Source organism: Nicotiana tomentosiformis, chromosome 12 (assembly GCF_000390325.3).
Source record: "Nicotiana tomentosiformis chromosome 12, ASM39032v3, whole genome shotgun sequence".
NCBI classification, from domain to species: Eukaryota; Viridiplantae; Streptophyta; class Magnoliopsida; order Solanales; family Solanaceae; genus Nicotiana; species Nicotiana tomentosiformis.
In genome coordinates, this window is record NC_090823.1 from 70,872,197 (window position 1) to 70,892,277 (window position 20,081).

Below are 20,081 nucleotides of genomic sequence, written 5' to 3' on the forward strand. Positions count from 1 at the left end.
TAAGTGCATAATCACGAAATAAGTCTTTTTCCAAAATAAGTATTGAAACAGCTAAGCTAAATTCACAACCCAAAAATTAAGTAAAACAATGAAATCCTTAAATTGCACGGCATCACCATTTGCGCTTTTACGATCATTCTCACCATATAATATAAATGCAATAGCACGACATCACTCTTCATGCTTTTACTCTCTTCCTCACATGATATGATAAATTCAATGGCACGACATCACCCTTCGTGCTTTTACTCTGATCCTCACATGACATGATAAATGATAATAAAGCAATCAAGTGCACGACATCACCCTTCATGATTTAATCCTCACATTCTCTCAATCAATGATAACAATATGCAAATAAGGCACAACTACACCGTTCGTGCTTTTCACTCTTCCTCAACAAGCAACAATAACAACCCAAATTATCAAGCAAGGTGGGAAGCCAATTTCAAATTCAACCATGGTGCTATTATAAGAAATTTCAACTTTCAATATCCCAACAACTTCAACATAAGCAATAAACACGAAATCGAACAATTAAAGGAATCACAATCTTATTAAGGCATGGAAAGCATAGTAAATGAAACAATATGGTACAATAAGACAACTTCCACCCGCATGCTTTAATCGAATAACAATGCATATATACACGTCACCTTGCATATACGCCATCCCTAAACGAAATTCACGTAGCAAATAGACCAAAAAGTTCTAATTCCCTCAAGTCAAAGTTAAACACGACACATACCTCACTCCGCAACCAATTCAACAATAAATCACGGCCTTGCCTTTCGAACAAGCCTTCAAACCAACCGAATCTAGCCAATTATTATTTAAACAATTCAAAATTATATATACAAACTACCCACGAATGAAAATGATCAATTTTGATCATTTTGAAATTCCCTAAAGCCTTATAGCCTTTAGAAGATAATGTACAAATTTCTCAGTACCGATCCCCCATACTCTACTAAACTTGTTCATGACTCGTGAGACCAAGGCAACCTAGTGCTATTATACCAACTTGTCATGACCCAGAATCCCAACCTCGGCACCGTGATGGCACCCAATACCGCTTGCTAGGCAAGATAACACAACAAAAATAATATGAAAGGAAAAACAGTAAATTTCAAATATCTAAACAATAACATCACATAAAATACACCGGGATCTGGTGTCACAAGTACATGAGCATCTAGATTTAGCTAAATACAAGGATTTTAGAAGCAATAAAACATTGTCCTAAATAAAATGGAAAAAATATAATAAAATAGGAAAGTGACTTCTAAGGCCTGCGTACAGGATTCAACTTTACCAGGAGTCACTGACTAGTATCCTCTAAGTGCTTCTCGAAAGTACCAATGTTAAAATCTGCACAAGAAGTGCAGAAGTGCAGCATGAGTACAATCGACCCAATGTACTCAGTAAGTTTCGAACCTAACCCTGACGAGGCAGTAACGAGACTAAGCCGAGAGGCCTATATATATATATATATATATATATATATATATATATATATATATATGCAAAGCAATAGAAATAACAAGTAAGGCATTTAAAAGTAATAACAGGATGACAGAATAATAAAGGGAGCAACAATCGAAACAATAAGTGCATAATCACGAAATAAGTCTTTTTTCCAAAATAAGCATTGAAACAGCTAAGCTAAATTCACAACCCGTAAATCAAGTAAAACGATGAAATCCTCAAATTACACGGCATCACCATTCGCGCTTTTATGTTCATTCTCACCATATAATATAAATGCAATGGTACAACATCACTCTTCGTGCTTTTACTCTCTTCCTCACATGATATGATAAATTCAATGGCGCTGCATCACCCTTTGTGCTTTTACTCTCATCCTCACATGTCATGATAAATGATAATAAAGAAATCAAGTGCATGACACCACCTTTCATGATTTAATCCTCACATTCTCTCAATCAATGATAACAATATGCAAATAAGGCACGACAACACCCTTCGTGCTTTTCACTCTTCCTCACCAAGCAACAATAACAACCCAAATTATCAAGCAAGGTGGGAAGCCAATTTCAAATTTAACCATGGTGCTATTATAAGAAATTTCAACTTTCAATATCCCAACAACTTCAACATAAGCAATAAACACGAAATTGAACAATTAAAGGAATCACAATCTCACTAAGGCATGGAAAGCATAGTAAATGAAACAACATGGTACAATAAGACAATTTCCACCCGCATGCTTTAATCCAATATAAATGCATATATACTCGTCACCTTGCATATACTCCATCCCTACACCACATTCACATAGCATATAGACCAAAAAGTCCTAATTCCCTCTAGTCAAAGTTTAAAACAACACATACCTCACTCCGCAACCAATTCAACAACCAATCACTGCCTTTCCATTCGAAAAAGCCTCCAAACCAACCGAATATAGCCAATTATTGTTTAAACAATTCAAAATAAGCTATACAAACTACCCACAAATGAAAAGCTTCAATTTTGATCATTTTTTAAAAGGTCAACAAAAGTCAACCTTGGACCAGCTTGATCAAAATCCGAGATTTGGAATAAAACCCGATTACCCATTCACCCTCGAGCTCGGATATGTGATTTGTTTCGAAATCTGACTTCAATTTAAGCTCTAGATCTCAATTTTTCGAAATCCCTAAATTCTACCCAATACTTCTAATTTCTACCATGGAATTCAAAGATTTGATGTTAGAAACTCACGAAAAGTAATTGGAATTGATTAAAAAGTAATAATAAATGCTTACCAATGAATTTGGGAAGAAAATGTTCTTCAGAAATCGCCACTAGAGAATTTAGGGCTGAAGAAATGGTGTAAAATTAGTTAAGTCCAATTTTCCCCTCTTTTACCCAGCTGCACGTGTCGCATTTGTGAATACTTGTTAAAAAATGCGATGTCTACAAATGCGATACAATGATCGTAATTGCGATCAGTGCATCAGGCCCAGTGAATTCGCAAATGCGACATTTGGTTCGGAATGCCCTCCATCGCAAATGCACTTTAATTCTTCGCAAATACGAAGTTGACAAATGTAACTAGTGTTCGCAAAAGCGAAGGATTATTCGCAAATGCGGACCACACCTAGTCCGCAAATGCAATGTTTCCTTCGCAACTGCGATGCCAGCCCCTAATTCCCATTTTGCAGATGCAATCATTTGACCGCAAAAGCGAGGCTCGCAAATATGAGCCATACCTCGCAAATGCGAGGTCCGCAGGCTTGCACCAACAATCCTTCAATCATCCATCTAGCATCAATCCATCTAGCAATCTTTACAACTCGGGTAAAATTAATATCATCCTCATTCTCTCTGGACATTTGTATCCTGATACCATAAGTAAGGCCATTAATGAATCTTCTCACCCTCTCCCTCTCAGTAGGGATCGAAATAATTGCATGACGTGATAGATCTCCAAATCTGGTCTCGTACTGGGTTACAGTCATACAACCCTATTGGAGGTGCTTAAATTGGTTGCAGTAGTCCTCTCTCAGAGTAAAAAGGATGAACTTCTCCAAGAATAGTTATGAAAACCGATCCCAAGTGAGTGGGGGTGAACATGTTGATCTACTTCGAACATACACCTACCACCACCTCTTAGCAATGCCATGCATCTAAACTACTACAAAATTGGCTCCACTGCACTCCACTATGCCCATGTTATGCAATACCTCATGGCAACAGTCCAAGAAATCATGTGGTTTCTCCAAAGGTGTACCACCAAATTGAATAGGAAACATATTGATGAGCTTATCCAACCCCTTCAGCCTATCTGATGACATAGCGGGTCCCTCCCTAGGTTGTGTAGCAATGATAGGTTGAATTCCTAGAACTGTCGGAGTCTAATATTCGTGAGCCATCTGCTCTGGTGTGTGAGTAGTGGGAGTTTGGGCTCCTCTCCCAGCCTGGGAGATGGCTGGTGCCATAGGAATCACATCAGCTGGGCCACACTCTTCATAAGGCCCATCAGATGGATTAGAGTGTCCTGAAGTACTGGGGTGGCAATGAACCCCTATGGGACCTGAGCAGGTCCAACTGGTATGGCTGGAAAAGGAATCGCCTCCTCTTGATCGATCTGAGGCTTTGCAATAGGTTCTGCTGGTCGAGCTCTAGGCTGAGCTCTGCCTTTGCCTTTGGCTCTACCTCGGCCCCAGCCTCTACCCTTGGTAGTGGCAGCAACCTGGGGCTCCGACTCCTGATCAGCGGTGGATGTTGTGTGTGTCTTCACTATCTGTGAGAGAAGAATAGAATGATTCAAACTTTGGCAATAGAATAAAATCGCGCGACAGAGTAAGAAAGAATTGAAAATTCCTAAAGCCTTATAGCCTTTAGAAGATAATGTACAAATGTATCAGTATCGATCCCCCAAACTCTACTAAGCTTTCTCATGACTCATGAGACCAAGGCAACCTAGTGCTATTATACCAACATGTCATGACCCATAATCCCAACCTCGACACCGTGATGGCACGTAATACCGCTTGCTAGGCAAGCTAACACAACAAAAATAATATGAAAGGAAAAGTAGTAAATTTCAAATATCTAAACAATATCATCACATAAAATACCACAAGATCTGGTGTCACAAGTACATGAGCATCTAGATTTAGCTAAATACAAGGATTTTAGAAGAAATAAAACATTGTTCGAAATAAAATGGAAACAATATAATAAAATCGGAAAGTGAATTATAAGGCCCGCGAATAGGATGCAACTTTACCTGGAGTCACTGACTAGTATCTGCTAAGTGCCTCTCGGGAGTACCAATGTGAAAATCTGCACAAGAAGTGCAGAAGTGTAGCATGAGTACAATCGACCCAATGTACTCAGTAAGTATCGAGCCTAACCATGACGAGGTAGTAACGAGGCTAAGCCAAGAGGCCTATATATATATATATATATATGCAAAGCAACAGAAATAACAAGTAAGCCATTTAAGAGTAATAATGGGATGGGAGAATAATAAAGGGAACAACAATCGAAACAATAAGTGCATAACCACGAAATAAGTCTTTTTCCAAAATAAGCATTGAAACAGCTAAGCTAAATTCACAACCCGAAAATCAAGTAAAACAATAAAATCCTCAATTTGCATGGCATCACCATTCGCACTTTTATGTTCGTTCTCAGCATATAATATAAATGCAATGGCACAACATCACTCTTCGTGCTTTTACTCTCTTCCTCACATGATATGATAAATTCAATAGCACGTCATCACCATTCGTGGTTTTACTCTCATCCTCACATGATATGATAAATGATAATAAAGCAATCAAGTGCATGACATCACCCTTCATGATTTAATCCTCACATTCTCTCAATCAATGATAACAATATGCAAATAAGGCACGACAACACTCTTCGTGCTTTTCACTCTTCCTCACCAAGCAACAATAACAACCCAAATTATCAAGCAAGGCGGGAAGCCAATTTCAAATTTAACCATGGTGCTGTTATATGAAATTTCAACTTTCAATATCCCAACAACTTCAACATAAGCAATAAATACAAAATCGAACAATTAAAGGAATCACAATCTTACTAAGGCATGAAAATCATAGTAAATGAAACAACATGGTACAATAAGACAATTTCCACCCGCATGCTTTAATCTAATAACAATGCATATATACTCGTCACCTTGCATATATGCCATCCCTACACCAAATGCACGTAGCAAATAGACCAAAAAGTCCTAGTTCCCTCAAGTCAAAGTTAAACACAACACATACCTCACTCCGCAACCAATTCAATAATCAATCACGGCCTTGCCTTTCGAACAAGCCTCCAAACCAACCGAATCTAGCCAATTACTGTTTAATCAATTCAAAATAATCTATACAAAGTACCCCACGAATGAAAATGTTCAATTTTGATCATTTTGAAAAGGTCAACAAAAGGCCTCATCAGTTCGCTAGTTTCAGTGGTGCCTCGTCTGGAGGCAAGGGTAATTTTGGTAGGGGTCATCTTCCCAGACCGTTTCATTCAGCACTTCATGCATCTCCCGGTGCTTCAGGGAGTCACGGTCCTATTCTGCATTACTTTGGGTAGCCAGCATTTAGTGCACATTCAGCTCCAATCAGTGCACCACCACTCCAGAGTTATTATAGTGGTTATCCGGCCCATCTGGGTCAGCTTCAACTTCAGCAGCCACGACATCCGGATGGGTGTTATGAGTGTGGTAACATTGGTCACATTAGGAGGTATTGTCCTAGATTGGCGAGTAACAGATCTCAGCAGGATTCGCGTGCCATCATACCGGCACTGGTTGCTTCATTGCCTGCTTAGCCAGCGAGAGGTAGGGGTCAGGCAGCTAGAGGTGGAGGTCAGGCCATTAGAGGTGGAGGTCAGACCGTTAGAGGTAGAGGCTAGTCAGTTAGAGGCCGTCCCAGGGACGCAGTTCTGAGTGGTGGGGCCCAGCCCCGATTTTATGCTTTCCCAGCTAGGCCTGAGGCCGATTCATCTGATGCTGTGATCATAGGTATTATTCCAGTTTTCCATAGAGATGCTTCAGTTCTATTTGATCCAGGATCTACTTATTCTTATGTGTCCTCATATTTGGTTGTGCCTTGTGATTCTATGAGTGCTTATGTGTGTATCTACACCGATGGGAGACTCTATTATAGTAGATCATGTCTATCGTTTGTGTGTGGTTACTATTGGTAATCTTGAAACTAGTGTGGATCTTCTACTTCTTGATATGGTAGATTTTTATGTCATCTTGGGTATGGATTGGCTATCCCTTTATCATGCTATATTGGATTGTCATGCCAAGACAGTGACCCTAGCTATGCTGGGGTTACCTCGGTTAGAGTGAAAAGGAACTCCTGGTCGTTCTGCCAATAGGGTTATTTCTTATATGAAAGCTCGATGTATGGTAGAGAAAGGGTGTCTAGCCTATTTGGCTTATATTCGTGATCCGAGTGCGGATGTTCCTTCTATGGACTCAGTACCAGTTGTTCGTGAATTTCCATAAGTATTTCCTACAGATTTGTCGGGGATGTCACCCGACAGAGATATTGACTTCTGTATAGATTTGGCTCCGGGCACTTAGCCCATTTATATTCCACCATACCGTATGGCCCCGCCGGAGTTGAAAAAATTGAAAGAGCAGTTACAAGACTTGATTGATTAGGGATTCATTAGACCCAATGTCTCGCCCTGGGGTGTACCAGTATTATTTGTAAAAATGAAAGATGGCTCTATGCGGATGTGTATAGATTATCGGCAGTTGAACAAGGCCACTATCAAAAACAAATATTCGCTGCCAAGAATTGATGACTTATTTGATCAGCTTCAGGGTGCCAAGGTATTTTTGAAGATAGATTTGAGGTTTGGTTAACATCAGTTGAAGATTAGGGCATCTGATGTCCCTAAAATAGCTTTTCGAACTCGGTATGGGCATTACGAATTCCTAGTGATGTCATTTGGGTTGACAAATGCCCCAGCAGCATTTATGGATTTGATGAATCGGGTGTTCAAGCCTTATTTAGATTCTTTTGTGGTTGTATACATTGATGATATCTTGATTTACTCCAGCAGTCAAGAGGAACATGAGCAGCATCTTCAAAGTGTGCTTCACACCTTGAAGAATAATCAGTTATATGCCAAGTTTTCAAAATGTGAGTTTTGGTTAGACTCAGTTGCCTTTTTGGGGCATGTTGTATCGGCAGAAGGCATAAAGGTGGATCCTAAGAAGATTGAGACTGTTCAGAATTAGCCTAGACCTACTTCAGTTATAGAGATCCGGAGTTTCCTTGGTTTAGCATGTTATTATCGTCGATTCGTGGAAGGGTTTTCATCTATAGCAAGCCCATTGACCAGATTGACCCAGAAAGGTGTCCCATTCAGATGGTTAGATGAGTGTGAGTTGAGCTTTCAGAAGCTCAAGACCGCTTTGACTACGGCGCCAGTGTTGGTATTACCCACAGGTTCAGGATCTGGTATTACCCACAGGTTCAGGATCGTATACGGTATATTGTGACGCATCTCACATTGGGCTTGTAGTATTAACGCAAGATGGCAAGGTAATTGCATATGCGTCGCGACAATTGAAAGTTCACGAGAAGAATTATCCTGTTCATGACTTAGAATTGGCAGCCATTGTTCATGCGCTAAAGATTTGGAGGCATTACCTCTATGGTGTCTCGTGTGAGGTATTTACTGATCATCGTAGCCTTCAGTTTCTGTTCAAACAAAAGGATCTTAATTTGAGGCAAAGAAGATGGTTGGAGTTGTTGAAAGACTATGATATCACCATTTTATATTACCCCGGAAAGGCCAATGTGGTGGATGATGCTTTGAGTAGAAAGGCTGTGAGTATGGGCAGTCTTGCGTATATTCCAGTTGGTGAGAGGCCATTAGCTGCAGATGTTCAGACTTTGGCTAATCAGTTCGTGAGGTTAGATGTTTAAGAACCCAGTCGGGTTCTAGCTTGCATAGTCGTTCGGTCTTCTTTATATGAGTGCATCGGAGAGAGGTAGTATGATGATCGTCATTTACTTTTCCTTAAGGACACGGTGATGCCAAACAAGATGCTGTGGGGGAAGATGGGGTTCTGCAAATGCAGGGTCGTATTTGTGTGCCTAATATGGATGGGCTTCATGAATTAATTCTTGGACCCTCAGACCCCCAGCCTAGGCCCGAGTACTTTACCAGTGTAACAACCCGGCCGGTCGTTTCCAGAGTTGTAGCCCCCATTCCCCAATTTACTGCTCCATTTATGCCTTATAGATGTTATAAGACTTATCGGGTTATTTGGTTCGGGTCCGAAGTGAATTCAGTGTGAAATGAGACACTTAGTCTCTTAAATGGAAAGCTTAAGTTGGAAAAGTCAGCCGGATGTTAATCTATGTGTAAACGACACCGGATTTGAATTTTGATGATTCCAGTAGCTCTGTATGGTGACTTTGGACTTAGGAGCGTATCCGGAAAAATTATTTGGAGGTCCGTAGTGGGATTAGGCTTGAAATGGCGAAAGTCGATTTTTTGGGAAGTTTGATCGGGGGGTTGACTTTTTGATATCGGGGTTGGACTCCGATTCCGAAAGTTGCACTAGGTTTGTGGGGCCATTCATGACTTGTGTGCAAATTTTAAGGTCAATCGGACGTGATTTGATAGGTTTCAGCGTTGTTTGGAGAATTTGGAAATTTCAAAGTTTCTTATGCTTGAATCCATGTGTAATTCGTGTTTTTGATGTTATTAGAGGTGATTTGAAGATTCGACTAAGTTTGTATGATGTTATAAGACTTGTTGGTATGTTTGGTTGGGGACCCGGGAGCCTTGGGTTGATTTCGGGTGGTTAACGGACTTGAATTTTTGAGTTGATGAAGCAGCTGAAGTGTTGCTGCTACTGGTATGACCGCACCTGCGGAGTGGGCACCGCAGGTGTATGCACGTGGAAGCATGGAATTAGTCGCAGAAGCGACAATTCGCACACGTAGAAGGGAGGCCATGGGCAGAAGCCGCAGATGCGGCCATTCGCGCGCGGAAGCAACCTGCGCAGAAGCGCACAAAGGCGCGTAGATGCGGGGGTCAATTCCACACATGTGGTTGGCACAGAAGAGGGCAAGGGCCGCACCTGCGAGACCGCAGAAACGGCCAAGTCGCTACAGGTGTGGAAGGCCTGGGCAGATTCTTTAAATGTGAGACTTCACGATTTTGACTTCATTTCAACATTTTGGACTCGGGCTTAGGCGATTGTGGAGAGGCTTTTTGAGGGGATTATTGAGGTAAGCTTCTTGTACTCATTTTTTATCATAAATCTTGTTTCCCAATTGTTTTCCCACCTAGATTGTGTGGTGTTGAGGTGAAATTTAGGGGTTTGAGGCTAAGGATTTGGAGAGTTGGTTTTGATGATTTGAATGACCAATTGGTGTCAGATTTTGATGAATTAGGTATGGCTAGACTCATGAGTGACTGAGCTTTCGGATTTTGTGACTTTTATTGAATTTCGAGACGCGGGCCCGGGGGTCAGGTTTGGGCCAATTTCGGGTTTTGGCTATAATATCGTATTTTCTTGTGGAATTAATTCCTTTAGCCTATATTGATTGTATTGTACTGCTTGTGGCTAGATTCGGGACATTTGGAGATGGATTTGAGAGGCAAGCGCATTTTAGAGTAGAATTTAGCTCGAATTGAGGTAAGTAACACTTTCAAACTTGGTTCTGAGGGTTCGAAACCCCAAATTATATGTTATGTGATTGGTATTGAGGTGACGCACATGCCAAGTGACGGGCGTGCGGGCGTACACCGTGAGAATTGTGACCTGGTTGACTCCATTGCACCGTACAGTGGTTCCATCTTGTTGATATCCGTGTTTTCATCATATGATAAAGTAATTGAGCTCTCAATGAGGCTTCATATCATGTTTAGGCTTTATGCCGGTACTGTTGGACCCATAGTGGTTGTTTCTTGTTGTTTTACTGATTTCATTGATATTTCATACTCAGTCATATTCATTCATTTCATATCTCATCGCAGACTCTATAGTTAATTATTGATGCATCATATCATTGTTTTCGGGCTAGTATCACGACATTGTGAGCTCGTGAGTGAGAGACTGGAGATATTGATGACTGAGTGAGGTCGAGTGCTGGATTATGAGTGACATTTATAGGATCGGACTGCATGCGGTAGTGGTTATACTGATTTATGATAGCGCTTGGGCTGAATTAGCCCCTATGGAGTCTTCACACACCCACAATAAGCGCGGTTGATATTATATGGAGATGGATCTTCTCCACAAAGCTGGATTGGCCTACATCGGTATTGGGTGACTTATAGTTAGAGATGTATATGTTCCGGGATGGATCTTCCCTGGGCCGTATGGGCCATATACAGTGCCGAGTGGTTGATTATTTGAGAGTGTGAACCTGGAGATGGATCTTCTCTGCAGGGCTGGATTGGCCTTCCTCGGTACTAGGTGACTAATAGTTAGTGATGTATATGTTTCGGGATGGATCTTCCCTGGGCCATATACAGTACCGAGTGGTTAAGCATTTGAGAGTGTGAGCACATGAGACTTACAGCATAGTGCATCACGTACAGCATGTGCATTGGCATGTAGAGATAGTAGAGTCATATTCTTTACACTATTCGGATCTGATGTACTTTACTGTTTTGAGTTGCCCATTTAATTTGAAAGCATGCCTACATTTCTACACTATTATTTTCTGTATTGAACTGTGCCAGTTGAGTTCATCACTACTTTCAGCCTACAATTTGGGTTTGTTACTTATTGAGTTAGTTGTACTAACGCTACACCATGCACCTCGTGTGCAGATCCAGGTGCTTCTGGTTACCATGGCTGCTGATTGAGGAGATAGGATCTCAAAGACTATCGAGGTAGCTGCATGGCGTTCGCAGGCCTTGACTCTCCTTCATTATATTTATTTGTACTTCCGTTTTTACTCTTTAGACATTGTAGTAGACTATATTCTGGCATAGATGCTCATGTACTCGGTGACACCCCTGTTTTGGGATTGATTGTATTGTTTTGCGGGTTTATTTCGGTTCTAAAAAGGGGTTTTCTTAAATATTAAATTGTTTTTGCCTATATTTTAAAGCTTTTACTGTGTTGAGATAGTTGAGTAGCGGCTTGCCTAGTACCACGATAGGCGGCATCACGACGGTTGATTTTTGGGTCGTGACAAGTTGGTATCAGAGACTAGGTTACATAGGTCTCATGAGTCATGAGCAGGTTTAGTAGAGTCTTGCGGATAGGTACAGAAACGTCTGTACTTATCTTCGAGAGGCTACCGAACACTTAGGAAAAATTTCAATTTCTTGTACTCTGTCGTGCGAATTTGTTGATCCCGAAAACTGAATTCTTGTTGTTCTATTCTCTCACAGACGGTGAGGACACGTACTACTGGGCAAAATGGACAGCCACCAGTACCACCAGCTAGGGCCGTGAGAAGCTGAGGTCGCGGTATAGGCCGCGGTAGGGGCAGAGTTACAGCTAGGGCAGCACCTGCAGACCCACCAGTTTCTCCAGCTCAGGCACCAGTTGTGCCCATTGTGATTTAAGGCCTTCAGGAAACTTTGGCCCAGATATTGACAGTTTGCACTGGCCTTGCCCAGGTGGTTTCGGCTCAGGCCGCACCTGCCACCTCTCAGGCCGGGGGAGGTACTCATACCCCTATTGCTCGTACTCCGTATCAGGAAGTGCAGGGACTTCAGATACCGGGGGCATTACCAGCCCAGCCGGCTGTAGCTGCTCATGCCCCGACAATCCCCGTTATGGCAGACGATGAGCAGAGGAGGCTTGAGAGATTTGGGAGGCTTCGACCGCCATCATTTAGTGGTGCTGAGTCAGAAAATACTCAGGGTTTTCTGGATAAGTGTGAGCGAATGCTACGGACAGCGGGTATTCTGGAAACCAGTGGGGTCTCAATCACTACTTTTCAATTTTTTGGGGCTGCCTTCATATGGTGGGAGGCTTATGAGAGGCACAGGCCGGTCGGTGTAGCACCACTTATATGGCCGGAGTTCTCCGTTCTCTTCTTGGAGAAGTTCGTGCCGTAGTCTCGCAGAGAGGAGCTGCGTAAACAGTTTTAGCAACTATGTCAGAATGGCATGTCTATGATGCAGTACGAGATGAGGTTTTCTGAGTTGGCTCGTCACACAGTTTGTCTAGTTCCCACTGATAGGGAGAGGATTCGGAGGTTCGTTGATGGCCTCACATATTAGTTGTGGTTGCTTAGGACTAGGGAGAGGGTATCTGGTGCTACTTTTGATGAGGTAGTCGACATTGCTTAGTAGATAGAGATGGTCTGCAGTCAGGAGCGGGGTGAGAGTAGGCCAAAAGTCCTCATGGATCAGGTGATTTCAGCGGTGTTCCTTTAGGGGGTCAGTTTTACCGCGGCAGAGGTCGTCCTTACGGCACGCTTAGACGGGTCGTCCAGTTCACCATGGTGCATCATCCATCCATGGTTCATATAGTTATTATCAAGGCCATTCATCTCTCAATGCCCTACCAGCTCAGAGTTTATCCCATCGGCACCGGGTTCTTCTAGCGGGTATTCTGCTGCTCGGGGCTCTCTCCAGTCCCCACCGCCATTCGCAGGGAGGGATTGTTTCGAGTGTGGAGATATGGTTCACATCAAGAGGTATTGTCCTAGCCTTACGGTATGTCCAGCTCAGCAGAGGAGTCAGCCTACGACCTCAGCACCAGCACTTTCACCACCTACCCAGCCAGCTAGGGGTGGAGCTCAGTCAGTTAGGGGTCGCCCTAGAGGGGGAGGACGATCAGGCGGCGGTCAGACTCAATTCTATGCTATTCCTGCCACACCAGATGTTGTTGCTTCAGATACAGTGATCACAGGTATTGTCTCAGTTTTTCACAGAGAGGCCTCTGTACTGTTTGACCCTGGTTCCACTTATTCATATGTATCATTGTACTTCGCTCATCATTTGGATATGCCACGTGAGTCCTTAGTTCCATATGTTCATGTCTCTACGTCGGTGGGCGATACTATTATTTTTGGACCATGTATATCGGTCGTGTATGGTGACCATTGGGAGTCTGAATACTAGATTTGATCTCTTGTTGCTTAGCATGGTTGATTTTGATGTGATCTTGGGTATGGATTGGTTGTCTCCATGTCATGCTGTTCTAGATTGTCATGCTAAGACTGTGACATTGGTGATGTCGGGATTGCCGAGAGTTGAGTGGAGCGGTTCTATAAACTATGTTCCTAGTAGAGTAATTTCATACTTGAAGGCTCAGCTGATGGTTGAGAAGGGTTATCTATCCAATTTGGCTTTTGTGAGGGATGTTAGTGCAGAGGTCCCTACTATTGATTCTGTTCCTATGGTTTGAGATTTCCTAGATGTATTTCCTGTAGACCTGTCGGGCGGCATGCCCGATAGGGATATTGGTTTTGGTATTGATTTGGTGTCGGGCAATCAGCCCATTTCTATTCCATCATATCGTATGGCACCAGCGGAGTTGAAGGAGTTGAAGGAACAGCTTCAGGAACTCCTTGATAAGGGGCTTATTCGGCCTAGCATGTCACCTTGGGGTGCACTGGTTCTATTTGTGAAGAAGAAGGATGGTACTATGAGGATGTGCATTGATTACACGCAGTTGAACAAGGTCACAGTCAAGAACTAGTATCCTTTGCCACGTATTGATGATCTATTTGACCAGCTTCAGGGAAAGAGGGTGTTCTCCGAGATTGATTTGAGGTCAGGGTATCACTAGCTGAAGATTCGGAATTCGGATATTCTTAAGACAGCTTTTAGGACCCGATATGGCCATTATGAGTTCCTTGTGATGTCTTTTGTGCTGATCAACGCCCCAGCAGCATTCATACATTTGATGAATAGTGTGTTTCAGCCTTATCTTGACTCGTTCGTTATTGTATTCATTGATGACATCCTGGTGTACTCTCATAGCCAAGAGGAGCATGCTCAACATCTGAGGAATGTGTTACAACGATTGAGGGAGGAGAAGCTTTATGCAAAGTTCTCCAAGTGTGAGTTTTGGCTCAATTCAGTTGCGTTCTTGGGGCACGTGGTGTCCAGGGAGAGTATTCAGGTGGATCCGAAGAAGATAGAGGTAATGCAGAGTTGGCCCAGACAGTCCTCAGTCATGAAGATTCGGAACTTTCTTGGGCTGGCGGGCTATAACCATCATTTTGTGGAGGGTTTCTTATCTAATGCATCGCCCTTGACCAAATTGACCCAAAAGTGTGCTCCATTCAGGTGGTCGGATAAGTGCGAGGAGAACTTTCAAAAGCTCAAGACTGCTTTAACCACGGCTCCATTTCTAGTTTTTTCGTCAGCTTCAGGCTCTTATACATTGTATTGTGATGCTTCTCGGATCAACATTGGGTGTGTGTTGATGCAGGAGGGTAGAGTAATTTCCTATGCTTCGTGCCAGTTGAAGCCTCATGAGAAGAACTACCATGTTCATGATTTGGAGTTGGTTGCCATTGTTCATGCGTTAAAGATTTGGAGGCACTATCTCTATTATGTGTCTTGTGAGGTATTTACTGATCATCGTAGCCTCCAGCACTTGTTCAAACAAAAGGATCTAAATTTGAGATAGCGGAGATTGTTGGAGCTGCTAAAAGACTATGATTTCACCATTTTGTATCATCCGAGGAAGGCTAATGTGGTGGTTGAAGCCTTGAGTAAAAAAGCAGTAAGTATGGGTAGTCTTGCATTCATTCTCATTAGGGAGAGACCTCTTGCAGTTGATTTTTAGGCTTTGGCCAACTAGTTCGTAAGATTGGATATTTCGGAGCCCAGCCGGGTTCTAGCTTGTGTGGTTTCTCGGTCTTCCGTATATGATCGCATCAGAGAGCGCTAGTATGATGATCCCCATTTGCTTGTCCTTAAGGACACGGTTCAGCATGGTGATGCCAGAGATGTGACTATTGGAGATGATAGTGTATCGAGGATGCATGGTCGGATTTGTGTGCCCAATGTGGATGGGCTACGTGAGTTGATTCTTGAAGAGACCCACAGTTTGCTGTATTCCATTCATCCGGGTGCCGCGAAGATGTATCAGGACTTGAGGCAGCACTATTAGTGGAGGAGAATGAAGAAGGATGTAGTAGGGTTTGTAGCTCGGTGCCTTAACTGTCAGCAGGTGAAGTATGAGCATCAGAGACCTAGTGGATTGCTTCAGAGGTTAGAGATTCCAGAGTGGCAATAGGAGCGGATCACCATAGATTTTGTAGTTGGACTCCCACGGACTTCGAGGAAGTTCGATGCTATTTGGGTGATTGTGGATCGGCTGACTAAGTCCGCGCACTTCATTCCAGTTGGTACTACCTAGTCTTCGGAGCGGTTGGCTAAGATTTACATCCAAGAGATTTTTCACCTTAATGGTGTACCAGTTTCCATCATTTCAGATAGAGGCACGCAATTTACAAGTTTTGGAAAGCCGTACAGTGAGAGTTAGGCACCCAGGTTGAGTTGAGCACAGCATTTCACCTTCAGACGAATGGACAGTCCGAGCGCACTATTCAGATATTGGAGGACATGCTATGCGCTTGTGTCATTGCTTTTGGGGGTTCTTGGGATCAGTTTCTGCCACTCGCGGAGTTTGCTTACAATAATAGTTATCAGTCGAGCATCCAGATGGCCCCGTATGAGGCTTTGTATGGGAGGCAGTGTAGATCTCCGGTGGGTTCATTTGAGCCCGTTGAGGCTAAACCTTTAGGTACAGACTTGGTTCAGGATGCATTGAACAAGGTTAAACTGATTCAAAAGCGGCTTCGCACGGCGCAGTCAAAACAGAAGAGTTATGCCAACAGGAAAGTCCGTGATGTGTCTTACATGGTTGGGGAGAAGGTTATGCTAAAGGTTTCACCCATGAAGGGTGTTATGAGGTTCGGGAAGAAGGGAAAGTTGAGCCCTCGGTTCATTGGGCCTTTTGAGGTACTTTAGAGGATTGGTAAGGTGGCTTACAAGCTTGCCTTGCCACCTAACTTGTCGAGTGTGCATCCAGTATTTCATGTTTCTATGCTCCGGAAGTATATCGGTGATCCGTCTTATGTTTTGGATTTTAGTACGGTTCAGCTGCATGGTGATTTGACTTATGATGTGGAGTTGGTGGCCATTTTGGATCGGCAAGTTTGGAAGTTGATGTCAAAGGATATAACTTGAGTGAAGGTGCAGTGGAGAGGTCACCCCATGGAGGAGGCTACTTGGGAGACCGAGCGGGAGATGCGGAGTAGTTATCCACGCCTATCTGAGACTGCAGGTATGTTTCTAGACCCGTTCGAGGATGAATATTTGTTTAAGAGGGGGAGGATGTAACGGCCCGGCCGGTCGTTTCGAGAGTTCTAGCCCTCATTCCCCCATTTACTGCTCTATTTATGCTTTAAAGCTGTTATATGACTTATCGGGTTAGTTGGTTCGGGTCCGGAGTAAATTCAGTGTGAAATGAGACACTTAGTCTCTTAAATGGAAAACTTAAGTTGGAAAAGTTGACTTGATGTTGATCTATGTCTAAACAACCGTGGATTCTAATTTCGATGATTCCAGAAGGCGAAGTGGGATGAGGCTTGAAATGGCGAAAGTTGAATTTTTGAAAAGTTTGACCGGGGGGTTGACCTTTTGATATCAGGGTCGGATTCCAATTCCTGAAGTTGCAGTAGGTTCGTGGGGTCATTTATGACATGTGTGCACAATTTGAGGTCAATCGGACGTGTTTTGATAGGTTTTGGCCTCGTTTGGAGAATTTGGAAATTTTGAAGTTTCTTAGGCTATAATCCGTGTGTAATTCGTGTTTTTGATGTTGTTGGATGTGATTTGAAGATTCGACTAAGTTTATATGATGTTATAAGACTTGTTGGTATGTTTGGTTGAGGTCCCGGAGGCCTCGGGTTGATTTCGGGTGGTTAACGGACTTGAATTTTTGAGTTGATGAAGCAGCTGAAGTGTTGCTGCTACAGGTATGACTGCACCTACAGAGTGAGCACCGCAGGTGAACGCACACAGAAGCATGGAATTAGTCGCAGCAGCGACCATTCACGCACGTAAAAGGGAGGCCTTTGGGCAGAAGCCGCAGATCCGGCCATTCGCGCGCAGAAGCGACCCGCGCAGAAGCGCACAAAGGCACACAGATACGGGCAAAGGCACAGATGTGGGGGTCAGTTCCGCACATGTGGTTGGCGCAGAAGCAGGCAAGGGCCGCACCTGCGAGACCGCAGAATCGGCCAAGTCGCCGCAGGTGCAGAAGGCCAAGGCAGATTCTTTAAATGTGAGACTTCATGATTTTGACTTCATTTCAACATTTTGGACTCGGACTTAGGCAATTGTAGAGAGGATTTTCGAGGGGATTATTGAGGTAATCTTCTTATACTCATTTTTTATCATAAATCTTGTTTCCCCATTGGTTTCCCACCTAGATTGTGTGGTGTTGAGGTGAAATTTGGGGGTTTGAGGCTAGGGATTTAGAGAGTTGGTTTTGATGATTTGAATGACCAATTGGTGTCGGATTTTGATGAATTTGGTATGGTGAGACTCGTGGGTGAATGAGCTTTCGGGTTTAGTGACTTTTGTCGAATACCGAGATGCGGGCCCGGGGGTCGTGTTTGGGCCGATTTTGGGTTTTGGCTATAATATCGTATTTTCTTGTGGAATTAATTCCTTTAGCCTATATTGATTGTATTGTACTGCTTGTGGCTAGATTCGGGATGTTTGGAGACGGATTTCAGAGGCAAGGGCATTTTGGAGTAGAATTTAGCCCGAATTGAGGTAAGTAACACTTTCAAACTTGGTTCTGAGGGTTCGAAACCGTGAATTATGTGTTATGTGATTGCTATTGAGGTGACGCACATGCCAAGTGATGGACGTGCAGGCGTACACCGTGAGAATTGTGACCTGGTTGACTCCATGGCACCGTACAGTGATTCTATCTTGTTGATATCCGTGTTTTCATCATGTGATAAAGTATTTGAGTTGTCACTCATGCTAGATATCATGTTTAGGCTTTATGCCGGTACTGTTGGACCCATAGTGGTCGTTTCTTGTTGTTTTACTGATTTTATTGATATTTCATACTCAGTCATATTCATTCATTTCATATCTCATCATTGTCTTTATTGTTAATTATTGATGTATCATATCATTGTTTTCGGGCTAGTATCACGACATTATGAGCCCGTGATTGAGAGACTAGAGAGATTGATGACTGAGTGAGGCCGAGTGCCTTATTATGAGTAACATTTATGGGATCGGGCTTCACGTCGCAGTTGTTATACTAATTTTGGATAGCGCTTGGGCTGAAGGAGCCCCTCCGGAGTCTGCACATACCCCCAGTGAGCGCGGTTGATATTATATGGAGATGGATCTTCTCCACAGGGCTGGATTGGCCTTCCTCAGTACTGTGTTCCTTATAGTCAGTGATGTATATATTCCGGGATGGATCTTCCCTGGGCCATATGGTCCATATACAGTAACGAGTGGTTGATTATTTGAGAGTGTGAACCTGGAGATGGATCTTCTCCACAGGGCTGGATTGGCCTTCCTCGGTACTGGCTGACTTATAGTCAGTGATGTATATGTTCCGGAATGGATCTTCCCTGTGCCGTATGGGCCATATACAGTACCGAGTGATTGAGAATTTTAGAGTGTGAGCACATGAGACTGACAGCATAGTGCATCACATACAGCATGTGCATTGGCGTGTAGAGATAATAGAGTCATATTCTTTACACTGTTCGGATCTGCTGTACTTTACTATTTTGAGTTTCCCATTTAATTTGAAAGCATGCCTACATTTCTGCACTGTTATTTTCTGTATTGAACTGTGTCGGTTGAGTTCATCACTACTTTCAGCCCACAGTTTGGATTTGTTACTTACTGAGTTGGTTGTACTAATGCTACACCCTGTACCCCATCTACAAATCTAGGTGTTTCTGGTTACGGCGGCTGCTGATTGAGGAGATAGGATCGCGGAGACTATTGAGGTAGTTGCATGGCGTTCGCAGGCCTTGACACTCCTTCATTATCGTTATTTGTACTTTTATTTTTACTCTTTAGACATTGTAGTAGACTGTATTCTGACATAGATGCTCATGTACTCGGTGACACCCCAATTTTGGGATAGACTATATTGTGTTGTGGGTTTATTTCGGTTCTAAAAAGGATTTTTCTTAAACATTAAACTATTTTCGCCTATATTTTAAACCTTTTACTGTGTTGAGATAGTTGAGTAGAGGATTGCCTAGTACCACGATAGGCGCTATCATGACGGTTGGTTTTTGGGTCGTGACAACCAGGGAAGACATGAAGACCTACCTAGATTCACAGAAAAAGCAGGCAGAGTCTCATGAGAAGATGGCAGCTACTGTTGACAGACTCGAGAAAGCCTATGGAAACTTGGCCAAGGCACATGTAGATCTTCAGTCAGACTTCCAAAAGGAGAAAGCGAGAAACAAGAAGAAGGGCAAGTTTATGATCAAGATGTGGAGAGGCATCAAGGTCATCTTCAAATGGGGGCAGCCGAACATGAAGATACTAGTTGAGGATGACGATAATAGCGAAGAGTATTCCTTCATGTCAAATGTTGCTAGTGATGATGTTGATGA

General features: G+C 43.0%; 1 protein-coding gene across 1 annotated transcript in view; it reads left to right on the plus strand.

Annotated features, from left to right (window-relative positions):
- LOC138902840 (uncharacterized) overlaps positions 1-15,114 on the plus strand; it is a 31,694-nt gene extending 16,580 nt beyond the window's left edge. The window contains exons 3-7 of the mRNA XM_070190741.1: positions 12,109-12,486; positions 12,619-12,692; positions 13,008-13,424; positions 14,428-14,590; positions 15,040-15,114. Coding sequence (XP_070046842.1) covers positions 12,109-12,486; positions 12,619-12,692; positions 13,008-13,424; positions 14,428-14,590; positions 15,040-15,114 — 1,107 coding nt within the window. The remainder of the gene's footprint in view (positions 1-12,108; positions 12,487-12,618; positions 12,693-13,007; positions 13,425-14,427; positions 14,591-15,039) is intronic.
- The last annotated feature ends 4,967 nt before the right edge of the window (positions 15,115-20,081 follow it).